At 39.4% G+C, this 12,986-nt stretch overlaps 1 protein-coding gene across 2 annotated transcripts in view; it reads left to right on the top strand.

Moving 5' to 3' along the window:
* Positions 1-12,986, top strand: part of CARPB (Carbonic anhydrase-related protein B) — a 95,400-nt gene that overhangs the window by 69,875 nt on the left and 12,539 nt on the right. For both annotated transcript variants that reach the window (XM_065302795.1, XM_065302794.1), the window contains exons 4-5: positions 9,303-9,439; positions 10,843-11,034. In XM_065302795.1, the coding sequence (XP_065158867.1) occupies positions 9,303-9,439; positions 10,843-11,034 (329 nt within the window). The remainder of the gene's footprint in view (positions 1-9,302; positions 9,440-10,842; positions 11,035-12,986) is intronic.

Below are 12,986 nucleotides of genomic sequence, written 5' to 3' on the forward strand. Positions count from 1 at the left end.
AGTGTCGAGTGCGCGCCGCGCATATGGCGGAAGCGCGCTAAAGCCCAGCGCCTCCACCATTTCACAATGCGGAAAGTACTTAATGCAATTCAAGTCAAAAACCGCTTCGTTTCGGCCGCACACGAAGCGTTTTCGGTTTGTTGGATGTGCATGCGAGCGAATTTTATATTCATAACGCAAAGTCGGATGTTTCTACTCGTAAAATAACCAAATACAACTTGATACTTTTAAAATATTTCGGTTTTCATAAAGAAATATATACGTAACATATTTATATTAGCGTTAACACTAAATTAAGGTGAAAATTACTGCTGGCCAGTCACGTAAATGTTGAAATTTTGAAAAGTTTTCCCGGGCGCAGTCGAATCACCGGGAAATGTTCAAAAGTCGGCGATAACCACCGAAACCTTAGGGCTGGTGCGGATAAAGCAAAAAACGTAAAACACAAAACGCAAAACGACGCCCTGGAATATAACGAAACTCCTGCGCCAAAAGTCACAAGTTAAAATGACCAGAAAGACGTCTTGTAGGCAGGTAGCAAAGCACAGGAAGCAGACGAGGTGGAGAACCCGGCGAGATTTATCTCGGTGCCCGAGAAAGCTGCAGAGCAGAGCAGAGCGTATTCGTGATAATGTAAAAATGAGAGTTTCATCTTTTCCGCTGCTTTACAGCCGCGCTGATTTTTTCCAGTCCTCTCTCTACAGGCGAGCAAATGCATGGATTTTCCAAGAGGGTGCAAGTTAAGGGTTGAGCTGCTAAGATTCAAGATTTGCACTCTAAGGTTTCATTTCATTTCTAATCTGCTTGCACATTCAAATTTTGTGTATTTTAAATTATTTCCTAAATTTATTCAATATTTCCATCCAGATAGCCAATATATAACTTTAAATAACACGAATCGGAACAGAATTAATTTTATTCTTTTTAGTTTCGAATTTTTTTTGCGATTTTTTTGCTGTGCAGCACTAAAACTCCACTCTAGTCGTACGTGGAACGTGCCGCGCATCCGATTTAAATGCAAATTTCGCCGCGAGAAAAACCGACAGCAGCAAAGTAATACACACGAAGTAACCGGGTCAAAGAGCGGCGTAACCGGAAGGGGTGAGTTGAACTTTAAAGCGCGCCGATACATGTGGCGTGCGACAGATAAAAACTCCAATTAGAAAGAGTCGCAAAGTCGAAAGTCGAAATTGAAGTTATTAATTGGACTTTTTTTCGACTGTGTATCCAACAGCAAGCAAAAAACTATCGGCAAATGGCAATTTAACACTTCAGAACACACAACAAGAAAAGCGCACAACTGAAATTCGCAATTTAAATAAAAAATCACGTTTTTTCGTAGATTTCGCAACGTATTTTATTTGCGATACTTGCTCGTGTAAAATTAATGATAAGATGTCAAACTACAAGAACGAGCATCGAGATGAATGTAACCTCGAGGATAAATAACTGGGAGTAACTTGCTCGCCTTCTGTCGGCTGACTGCTGCCAAGGTTCATTTTTTGCCGGCATCGCTCGGAATGCGGGGCGGCGGTGTTTTTTTTTTCGGACGCAACCGACCACTTTGGAAAACCATTAGACCTCGGCCTTTCTACATGCATTACCACCGGCAGCGAGAGTTTCCACCTGTGCGCCGCAAACATGCATCGTTTTTTACCCAAAACGCCCGGCGCATCCACCAAACGCGCTGCTTTTTTTGCGCATTCTCGCATTCATAATGGAAATAATGCTTTTTTCTTCGGCTAGTTCTCACTGTCGGTTGTTGGTCATATGTTTGCATTCCCAAGATATAACCAGAATTTTATACAGGATGTTTGGTAAAATTTAAAATATTTTTGCTTCTATGTTGGTGAATATAATACACATTTTTGATATTTTTCTGTTGGAGAGTTTTCTAGTGTTTGTATATGAATGGTCAAGGCAGACGCGATATAATTCAAGTCGCATGACATACATCTTCTTAATGTAGTCATTTTTTATGCGCCGGCCTCAGCCTTTATCTTTTTACTCTTTATATATTTATTGGCCGGCGCCGAGCGCCGTGTGCGCGCCGCGATATCAAAACCGCCAAATTTTTCCCAGGGGACGCGCGGGCAGGAAACGCAAAAAATATATCATGCAACGCCCGAACATGTGACGCTAACGTTCGATGCGAATGCATAAAATTCACCAAAATAAAACATTCAAATAAATAATAAATATAAGCATATTTTAGGCATAAAAAAATGAAAACCTTTGTTAAAATTTAGATATTTCTGTTCCGGAAAAAATTGTTTGGTGATGTTTTGCTTCCACCTTAGGTGCGGCTGGTTTATGACTTTGTCCTCCAGCGTCGTTATACAAATTTGCATTTCTGGCGTCTGAAGAAAATTACGACCTGTTCGCCTTTCAGAAAAAATTGCTTGTTACCCTGTATCATTTTTCGTGTAAGGATTTGTTGCGACACGTCTTGTAAGAGAAGAGAAGAGAAAAACCAAATTGGATAAACACAATAAAAACTTTTATTAAAATGATTATGATAGCTGAAACCTTGAGCCGTGAACCAGTCCTCTAAGCAAAAGTAGAAGAAAAAGCCAAAGCAAAGCAAAACAAAAAACGTAAAGCACAAAAGAGTTCCGGGTCAACGTCGCGCAAAGAAAAGTAAAAACGAAAACGTTTCATATTGAAGTTTTGTATCGCTGAAACTGAGACGCAAATGAAAGCCGTTCGAACTGCATAACATCCAGATGTTACCTTTTCATAATCTTTAAATATTTCAAATATACCCAACACACAAACAATTTTTTTCCAAATATAAAATCTCTACGATTTCAATCGGATACAATTAAAATAGTGTAAAAATAAAAATGTTAACTAAAAACTTTTGACACTTTTATTTTTCGATAGGAGAGTGTTGCCACACGAGTGGTGGTCTAGACTGAAGTGAAAATTTTCGAAGCGCATTAAAACTATCAAGTGCTCTCGGAGGCTCTTCTGGTTTTCGCCGTTCGCAGCAGAGGTCGACTGCTTTTTGCCTCGGCGCGCTGTTGTCGTGCAATTATTTGCGCATTAAATTAATTTCGATGCCGCTACTGGCATGGTAGCAGCCAGCAGCATTTTCGAGTTTTGCAGTTTATAGTTTATAGTTGTTTCAAGTGCTCGTACGCGCAGATCTATTGCTGATTGCGAAACTTTTTCACACTGCGCTGCGATTTCGCACGCTCGTGAACATTATGAAAATCATAATGAATTGCCGTACCAACTACAGATAGAATGGGGTTCATCATTGAAAAAAATACTACAAGAGTAGATAGAAATCACTAAGTTTCAGTTCGTTAAAATTATTTTTTCGACCGCATGGAGCAGGGAAAAGTTATTTTTGCATTTTCGAGCGGAAATAAGAAGTTTATATTGATACAACAGAAAACATGCTTTAATTTTGTATAAACTGAATGAGAACATGCAGAAATAAATTATTTTTTATTATTAAATTCACCAAAATTTAAAAAAATGCGTTTTTTATCACGTTTTGCAACTTTTTCTGATTTATTTCAAATACTGCTTAAATTTTCACCTGCATGAGCAAATAATTTAAAAATATAATAAAAATAAAATTAAAACTCGAAATTAAATGATCAATTGCTGTCAAATTTGTACGTTAATGAATTGTAGTTTCAATAATTTCCAGTATGTTTACTGTTTCCAATTTAATGTGTTCGCAATAAAAAAAACCGTTTAAACTGGTTAATATCCGCAGAATTTATGAACTTTCCCCGGTGTTTGGTGCGTATTCCTCCGTTTTTCATCATTATTCCCGTCCATTTCATTGCGCTTTATATTTACTTTACTTACGTCCAACAAAACACGAAAAAACCGCGCCGTCGAGTATTGCGCGAAATTTATTTCATTCCCTTCAGCACCCCGCGCCGCTGTTAGCGATTTTTGCGTAGCGTCACATCCAGCCGCTTTGTGTAACTTTTCCCGGCAAGAAATAAATAAAAACAACTCCAACCAAAAACTGACCAACACACACTTAGGAATAAATTTAAAAGAACGCACACACCGAAAAAAAATCAACCGGGGCAAAACAAAGGAATGCGTTTTATGCGTTGAGCAGCGTGAACGTTTCAAGTTTCGAATGTTTAGAGTGTGCACAGTTTTATTCTTTCAAGCTTTATTCTGAAGTAAATGCGTGGCGATTCTAGTGGTGTGCATTAATTGGTCGAAAATTCATTTATTCTCACGGGACGCACTTTCGCGCTCGTCCTGTATAGGACCAGTGTGCTGAAAACGGCCGGCGTAAGCAGCAGCAGCACCGGCGGTGGCTGTGGAGGCAGCCGCTCCGCTTGCACCTTCATAAAGGACTACGGCGCGCCTGGATCCAAAACAACATGCGGTTACGGTGATTTATCATTTCAGGCAAATTGCTGAATTGGGGCTTTGCGGTATTTTATTTACTCCAGCGCGCCGTGCACACGCATTCGCTGTGCGAATCGAACCGGCAACGCGCTTCACCAGTGCGTCTCTGCAGGTATTTACTAACGTTCGTCATGTGGTCATTCACAAAAAAACCAACCAAGCAGCAGAACATACAAAAAACGAAGCAAATTTAGTTTCAGTCAAAAGCTAAACTTAAAATTTTAAAATTTAAACCAGTAAAATGTTGTATTTAGTTAAATCCTCAATAAACACTCACATATCTTATCTAAACCAACATTAATTACCATTAAATCCATCAATTCAGTCTATTTATCGCATTCACAAGATAAACTACGGCAATTCATCCACTATTTACAGCTCGAGCCCTGCTTGAAGAAATTCCCTCCAAAACCAACAAACATCCAATAAGACCTAAGTAATTAAAATATAAAAATATCAACATCAAACGCAGCGAAACGTCCTTTATCTGCGTTTTCCTCCTGCATCGCTTTCATGTCTCGTAACTTCATTTAGGTTCCGATATTACGGCATAAATACGCCAGGTCTTTCGGTTTTCTCTTTAGACACACGCCAAGCAGCACTGAAAGCGAGCGCAAGTTTTTATTATTTTTTTCAAGCCCGATGCTTGACTTTCATTAATTAACGCTGTAATTAAAAGCATTCGATGATTGGACGGTGAATGGTAAACACACTGAGTGAGTATCATACCAATTAACGCAATAAAACTAAAAAACTACGAATTTATCATTGAGAGATGAAAAAATCTAAGACAAACTTCTCGAGAGTAGTTTTCTCTAATTAAACTTGTTTTTGGTACAAAATGTAACTTTATTAATTAATTTCAAGTACTACTGTGGTTATCTACTAGAAGCTGCAGTTATAAATTAAAGTCGTTTTTTTCGGTGTGAGGTATCAAGGTATTGGTTTTCAACCCTTCGAAATTAGTTTACCGCGGTTGCGATGCGCGCAAATTAAGCAGCCAACGTTTGGAAACGAGGTCTGTAATTGCGAAAGTCTTTTCCAGTTTGTTACGTTTACAAATTGACACGTTCGCGGGCGGCGAGGCAGTTTCTTGCGCAAAGTAGGTGCTTAACAACCCTCGCCCCCGAACCGCGCCAAAACTCTCTCTCACGATCTCCGACTCTCGGGGCCGGTGTAACGACGCCGCGGTAAGTAGTAGTAAAACTGCCGAAGAGTTGCTAACTACCTTTTCCTCTCTCATTTGCCGAAGCCTCTCGCCAAGAACCTGGGCAATAAACACTGATAAAAGAAACAACCATCACTCGAAAAGCTCAACACAGCAGCAGCAAGAAAAAAAAAACATGAAGCAAACAAGGACACTCGTCGACATCGATGAGTTAAACACTCGAGGAGACTCTCACGCGTTGAGTGATTCGTGTTTTGTGTGTTTTTCCTGCCGGCGCCGATTGCAAGTCGCAGTTAGCAATGAAAACGTGTGCGTCTTTTCATTACTTTTATTCTCGTCTCTAACATTCTTCATTCACTACACTTCTTCGGGGTTTCATGTTATGGTTCTTTTTGCGCGCGTTGGAAAAAAGTTTTTTTTCTGCGGCTTTTTTTTTATGCGCCGTCAGTGCGGAAATAGAGAAAACTCGTCGAGAGTCGAGTTCAACATCAATTACCACTTTGCCGGCGTCGTCGTCGTCGCGTTGCGCATTTCGCACGAATCGACTTGCGATGGTGGAGGCGCCGAGCGCGCGTATGTCTCTACATCGACCGCATGTTATTGAATTGTTGTAATTGAGCCTCGAACTTGCTTTCAACTTGAAATAAAACCCTAATGTGCAAAATAAAGAAATAAATAGTTTTTTATTTTTCGATTTTTTTTGTTTTGCCCGGCGCATCCACTGAATGCTCAGCTATTAGAATTTTTTCGCTGTTGGTTCGCGTGATTGAAAGCAGTTTATTGCGTGGAAAACGCGCCCGCTTATTGAGCCGAGAAGCGGCAAGACGCTCCGGGACAAAAGTCGAATGCCATTGTGGTCCGCACGAACACAAAACGCCTCTCTAAGTGCTGACAGTTTTTGATGGAGCTTTTGGTTCTGACTGCGCGCGTTGCCATTGCTCCACACCCAGCGTTATTGCATTATTTTCGTGGTAGCATAATGCCCATTGTTTGATGTCCTTTTCAACAAGTAAACGGCGCGTATCGATCCATTAATAAGTCCGTTCGTATAATCCGCAAGTATTCTCAAGGATTTATTGTCGCATTGTTTAATAGGTCAGCAATTCACATTTAAATATTTAAATATCAAGCGTGGATAAAGCAAAGCTATTTTTTAGATTCAGGATATTTCAGAAGTAGTAGTTTTTCTCTTTTGAGATCCTGAAATCCTTTTAGGGCATTGATAGTGTTTCGTTGAAAGGTGCTATTGGGTCAAATTGATATTGACAAGTGTAACCTTTGAACACAAAGTCAAAGGATATTGATACTAAAACCTACTTAAGTTAATCCTATCAAAGAAGGATAATATTAATCTCTATAATGTTTATCAGTATTTTTTCTGGAAATATTTTGTTTTATTTTGTTTTATATATTTTTTTCTCTTATGGTTTTTAGTTGAATCCGTGTGTCTTGAAGACAGAAGGAGCCCAATGTTGGTCAAAGAGCAAAGGGCACAAGGACACAAGGGTATTATTATTGTCAGTTCGTGTCACGTCGTATTGGACTTTGATTAGGAAGGGCTGGACTTTGCTTTTCTTTCTGTCGTTTTCTGTCCGTTTGATTCCTTGCGGTCCTTTTCGTCGAAGGACTCGTTGTCGCCGGCGTTGTTATCATTGCCTTTTTCCGCGCGCGCGTTACGGTTCCCTCGATGCCGACGCCGACAAAATTGGCAAACTTTTCTCTTTAGCCTCAAACCGACACCGCAACTGTCACACGCCCTCACTATTCGCACTATTTTCATTTTCCTCGCGACAAATATAAAACTTTTAAAAATTAATTCTTTTCTTTTCTCAGACAGAATAAACAAAGTAAAAAAAAGTAACTCTTAAGAATATCCATCGAATTAAGAAGGATATGATAGGCGGATATGAGTGGAGAAAAGATGCAAAATTTTCAGCCGGAAGGAAATTAGCAAACCGAAGGATTTAATTGGGATTCTTCCAAGTATTATATTCGCAATTAGGACGTTTAGTTCCGCCAAATTGGCTTGCCAGATTGTGAATTATACGATGATGGAACGCGGCTTTTCCTAATGACGTTTGCTTTCATTAGGGAATTATTAGCGCCTGCCGAGGAACGCGGCGCGCGCCTGCGAGCGATCGTCTTCCTCGCGACGCCGCGCCAGGATAATATCAGATATCAAATTTCCCACTCCAATTACCACCGCGCCGGCACGATTTTCATTCATAACAAAAATCGCTTTTCCGCACAAAACTTTGCACGCCGCCCACCACCATCGAAAGTGACCAATTCAAATTGCGGCAAGGTGGCAATTTGTATAAATCAAAAAAGGATTAAGCGCGTGCGTAATATACACGCACGTACCGCGTGAATTCCCGGCTTCCTTTCGGCGCGCACCAGTTATTTCCGAGTCATTGTACAGCACGCTCGTAAACAATTCCATATTTTGGCTTCCGCGCGCGCTGAAAACGACCGCCAGCCGCCTGAATTAGTTAATTAGTTGCCTGTTGGCGAGTCATTATCATGACAATAAAACATTTGTATTCGAAAGCATTTACATTTAAAACATTTCCAACGCGAAAACATGCAATTCAAAAGCTAATTTAAAAATGAATGTCTACATACCACGCGTTCATTAATAATCACTATTAATATACAGTACGTTCCAAATATTAATTTTTACATTTAAAAATAAATTTTTAACCGTTAACGCATATTTGGTTGCCTATATATCAAGCAAAGTAAAAAACCTGAAAATAACCTCATTCGAAATTCATTATAATGTTTCCCTTTGCTAGAAATTGTCTTCATCTATACGACTTCACCGAAATCATCAATGTGTCCCCGTAGTCGTTTTCATCTCCCCTTTTCGGCGCTCTGCGCTCCCCCATCGCATATCTACACGCATCTCCAGGCGCCTCTTTGACATCACATCCTTATACCTATTCATACCCTTGAATTTCTCCTGCATCGCGTGTTTCGAGCATCTTAGTACTTCACTCACAAGCCTCCGCCGACAATTCGAGGGCACTTAATGTATTTAAATGCTCGGCGCGTTCATTGTGTCGCTTCTGACGAGGTGATTTCGTGATTTTTTCCCGGCGCACATTTGCCGCTATTATTGTCACGCGTGCGAATTTTCAGCGTCATTATGCATAAGTTATTGCAGGAACACTAAAATGTGAATTGTCATCGCATCTCATCAGAGATAAACCACATCCTTTATTATTAGCTTTTATGTTCGAGATAATTTAACATAATTTAGTATTATATCTTCCTCACGAGTCGTTGAATAATATTTGTTATTGTAGAAGAACAGATGTAATAATTTCTTGTTATTATTTTTAAAACAAACAAAAAATGTTTTGTTTTAATCAAATACCTTTCAAAGAACTTCTTAAATTTTACTCATTCTAGTGATGACGAATGCAAAACGCGACGACGCGCAAAAGCCAACAGTCGCGCACGTGTGACGAGTGTTTAACTGTTCAAATTTTAATTAAAACTTAGCCAAACGCGCGAAACCCCGAAGTTTAATTAGTGGTACTTTTATTTTATACAGGATGTTATATTTACAAACAAAAAAATTATTTTCTTCGAGAAAACAACCATTTTGCCCTAATAATAACATAAATGTACTTAGACATAGTAAAATTTAATTATTATTGAAGCGTGTGCTGCAATTTCGTGAATGTTGTTGATGGCGAAGGCGCCGGGCGCCGGACATTGTTTGCAGGTCCCGGCTTCTGGGGGCTGATCAACCCCGAGTGGTCGCTGTGCAACAAAGGCCGGCGACAGTCGCCGGTTAATCTCGAGCCCAATAAACTGCTCTTCGATCCGAACCTTCGACCCTTGCACATCGACAAACATCGGGTAAGGAGCTTATTATTACGTTTATGCCCCACCGCAGACAACTAATTAACACCAACACACACACAAACTCTCCGCATCTTACACCACAAATTAAACCCGTTGAACAAACAAATTTGCTCAAAACGTTAAAATTACATTTTTTTTTGCATCCACGAAGCGCGTTTATGTTTTGATATTATAAACTGTTTGTTTTGTTTGACTAAGAAGACTAGATAATAGTTTACGCATAACACTTAAAACAAACGTTTGCGGAGGAGCCGGGAGTGAGACTACTTCGTGTGTTTATTACAGCGGCGTGTCGTACACGTGTCTGACACGTGTATAAATATGCATTGTGTCAACTCGGTTCCATGGCGCGCACCTTCCAGTTTACACTTTACGCAACGGTTTAGCACATAATATCTCCGACGTTCGCTGGGTAAACACACTCGACCCTTGCGCAAAAAAGGGTTGTGGAAACAACACCCACACAAGACAATGCTACCCTCTACATAATTAACAAACTATTCAACCCGCATCACAACAATAAACACGCACATAAAACTTGTGTAAAAAAATTATCAACAAAAAACTGTTTAGATTTATGTTTTTGTTGATATTATGCAACACCCTGTATAAAATAGTTAGACGTTTATGTTGATGTTCGAAGGTTGGCAAGCGTGTACGAAGCGCGGAACCTAAAACTAATATACACTTTCGGATGGCGGGCATTAAACGACGACGAGCACACAAGCGCTTTACCTTGTCTATAATATGATTAATTAGCATTAAGCAAATCAAATTTTGTATGAGCGCGCGCGCGTATTAAAGCGGGCGAGGAGGATTGCCGCCCCCAAAACGGCATCGTATTCCAGCCCACGATATTAAATTAGAGTCTATGACGTGAATATAAGAAGTTTTACGCACCTTGGTAATTAATCAACGTCGTAATTAAGACCTCTTTTATTTTTCAACAAAATAATTCATATTTTTTGTAATTTTTAATATTTTTTTGAAACAAGAAAAAGAAAACGTTCTCAATGTTCCATTAGCCATTAACCGATTAAAACTTTATTTTAAGACGCGCGCTGGAGTTTTTATTGACGAAATTTGTTCGCAGACACTTTCAGTGAACTCGGTGTGTCCCCTCGGGTTGAAAGGTGCCAAGATGGAATCAATAACCGGCGCTTTCCGGTTCATTCATTCGTTTTTTCCGCGGCGCGCAGCAAACTTTCGCCAAAGTTTTAAATTTTTAATTTCAAATTTCGTAATTTCTTACTGCCTAACTAACTACCGTAACGATGCGAAATGAAATTAATCTACGTAAAAAATTAATCACCCAAGGGTTTCACATCCACCTGTAATTAGCTAATTTTAAATCTTTCAAAACTTTTTTTTTTAATTTTTGGGTTTTTATGTTGCAGGTGAGCGGGACAATAATGAACACTGGTCACAGTGTGATTTTCACAGTTGAAAATGACACGAGACATCATATCAATGTGACGGGAGGACCATTATCCTACAAGTATCAATTCCACGAGATCCACATACACTACGGTCTTCACGATCAATTTGGATCGGAGCATTCCATCAACGGATACGCGTTTCCTGCCGAGGTAAGCATAATTTTTCTATTTTTAATTTTTATGCTAAATTTACAGTTTTTTTTTGAAAGTTTTTTTCTAGTCTAGTAGTAAATTATGTAATCTCAAGTTGAGTGCCTTGATGGTTTTGATTTGCCGCCACTTGCGACCCGGGGGCGGCGATTATAATTTCAAATGCTTAACGGTTCAAATGGGAAAAGTTGAAATTATGTAAATTTTTAAGCACTTGATTGAATCGAGTGCGTCTCCTCGAGCGGCCGACCTGCCGCCCCCGAAAGCGACCACTTCGAGGTGGTGGCGTGTGCGGTTAAATCAACTCGAGCCGAGTGGAGACTCGTGAGCTCATGAGCTCTTCCCGCTACCACTTGAATATTTACATACATTGTGTTCATATTCATCGCATAAAAAAATTCTGTTTTAAATATTTTACTATTACTTTATAAAACACACTGTATATTGCATTCAAAGAAAAATTGCTGATGTGAATTTTGACCTACACACGAAATTTTCGCCTTAAAATTGAAAATCTTTAGTCTTTAAATAAATGAATCAATTTTTAATTTGTATATATGTGTTGGCGGTTAGGGGTGGGTATAGAAGTACGGGATGTTTTTGTACGTTTCCCTGAAATTGCAATTTATTGCGAATGACAAGCACTTGACATGGTCGCGTTTTCAATATTATTTCACCGCAACCGCAGACAAGAGGGGTGGATGTAAAGGGTGTGCGCACCCCTTGCAAAACAAATTGCATCTGTCGATATCAATCACCAAAACGCACGCAGCGCGCATATTTTGCGCCAAAAATCGAGGGCGATGCTTTTAATTTATTTTGTTTATTATTTTCGATAAACTTTCGATGAAGCTTCGCAGCTTTCGGCATTAATTCAACGAATTGAAACCGCTATCAAGCGACAATCAAATAATAAATTGATCACAAATGTTACAATTGTTATTGTTATCGTATAAAGTAAAATAAAGTAAATAAACAAAACAGATAAAAATAGTTTTGCAGTTTTTTTTGTCAAACGAGGAAAATATCCGTGGGGGAAATAAAGGTTTCATGTCTAAAAATTGCAAAAAAGGTTTTTTCCGTATTGGAAACACTCAAAACGTTACGCGCACGAAGTGCGCAATCAATCAAACATCGAAATGAAATAATTTGCCATTTGGGAGTTCACGCATCGCGCGCGGGGGATGAAAAGTGCTCGACATCGATACACACAACCCTTATCCTCCTACTCATATTCAGAAAACGTGATTTTACATTTTGAATTCGCCGAAAAACGAATTAAAACATGCGAAAACCAAACAATTTTAAATTTTTAATCCTAACGTCAATTTATATCCTCATAGATACTATAAACCGTCTGATTTAATTTATATTTTATTTTTATATATTCCCGCGGCAGTTTTGCCCCTTTTGCGGAAGAGACACGTACGTCCTGCGGTCCGAGTCTCCCGAGTTTGATCCTGGAGTGGTCAAAGCCCCGCATGCACCGCATTCAAACTTAATATTCTTGAGGTCAAACGGAGTCAAACAACAAAGTATTTAATGATACCGTCTGTGCACCAAGTTTAAAAGCGCTGGACGAGTCGGGAATAACTCAGACCCACTACCACCGCACACCAGGAGTTTAGTCTCCACGACGTCCCGGGCCGGTGGGACCATGAAAACCGGTGAGCACGTGGCATAGCAATGAGTAGCCGAGTCTGACAACTTTTTGCGCAAGTTCATTTCTCTAACTGAATTTTTCATCATGAAAAACGATAAAAACATAAACACAACTTTTTCGGCCGAAAAAAAAAATTTATGGTGTGTTTAATGCCACACAACATTTGATCAAGTTGTTTGATAGATAGTTTATCGGTTTATGCGATGTTTTTGCTTTAAAAGGTTATGTGATGCGGTTTGAATTCCGAGTTCAAAGTTGAGTCGCATGGACGAAACTTAAATATATCCCC

The sequence above is a fragment of the Atheta coriaria genome, unplaced genomic scaffold, assembly GCF_025399875.1.
Source record: "Atheta coriaria isolate IRGN ID8LTWV9N9 unplaced genomic scaffold, Caltech_Dcor_3.1 hic_scaffold_5_pilon, whole genome shotgun sequence".
NCBI lineage: Eukaryota > Metazoa > Arthropoda > Insecta > Coleoptera > Staphylinidae > Dalotia > Dalotia coriaria.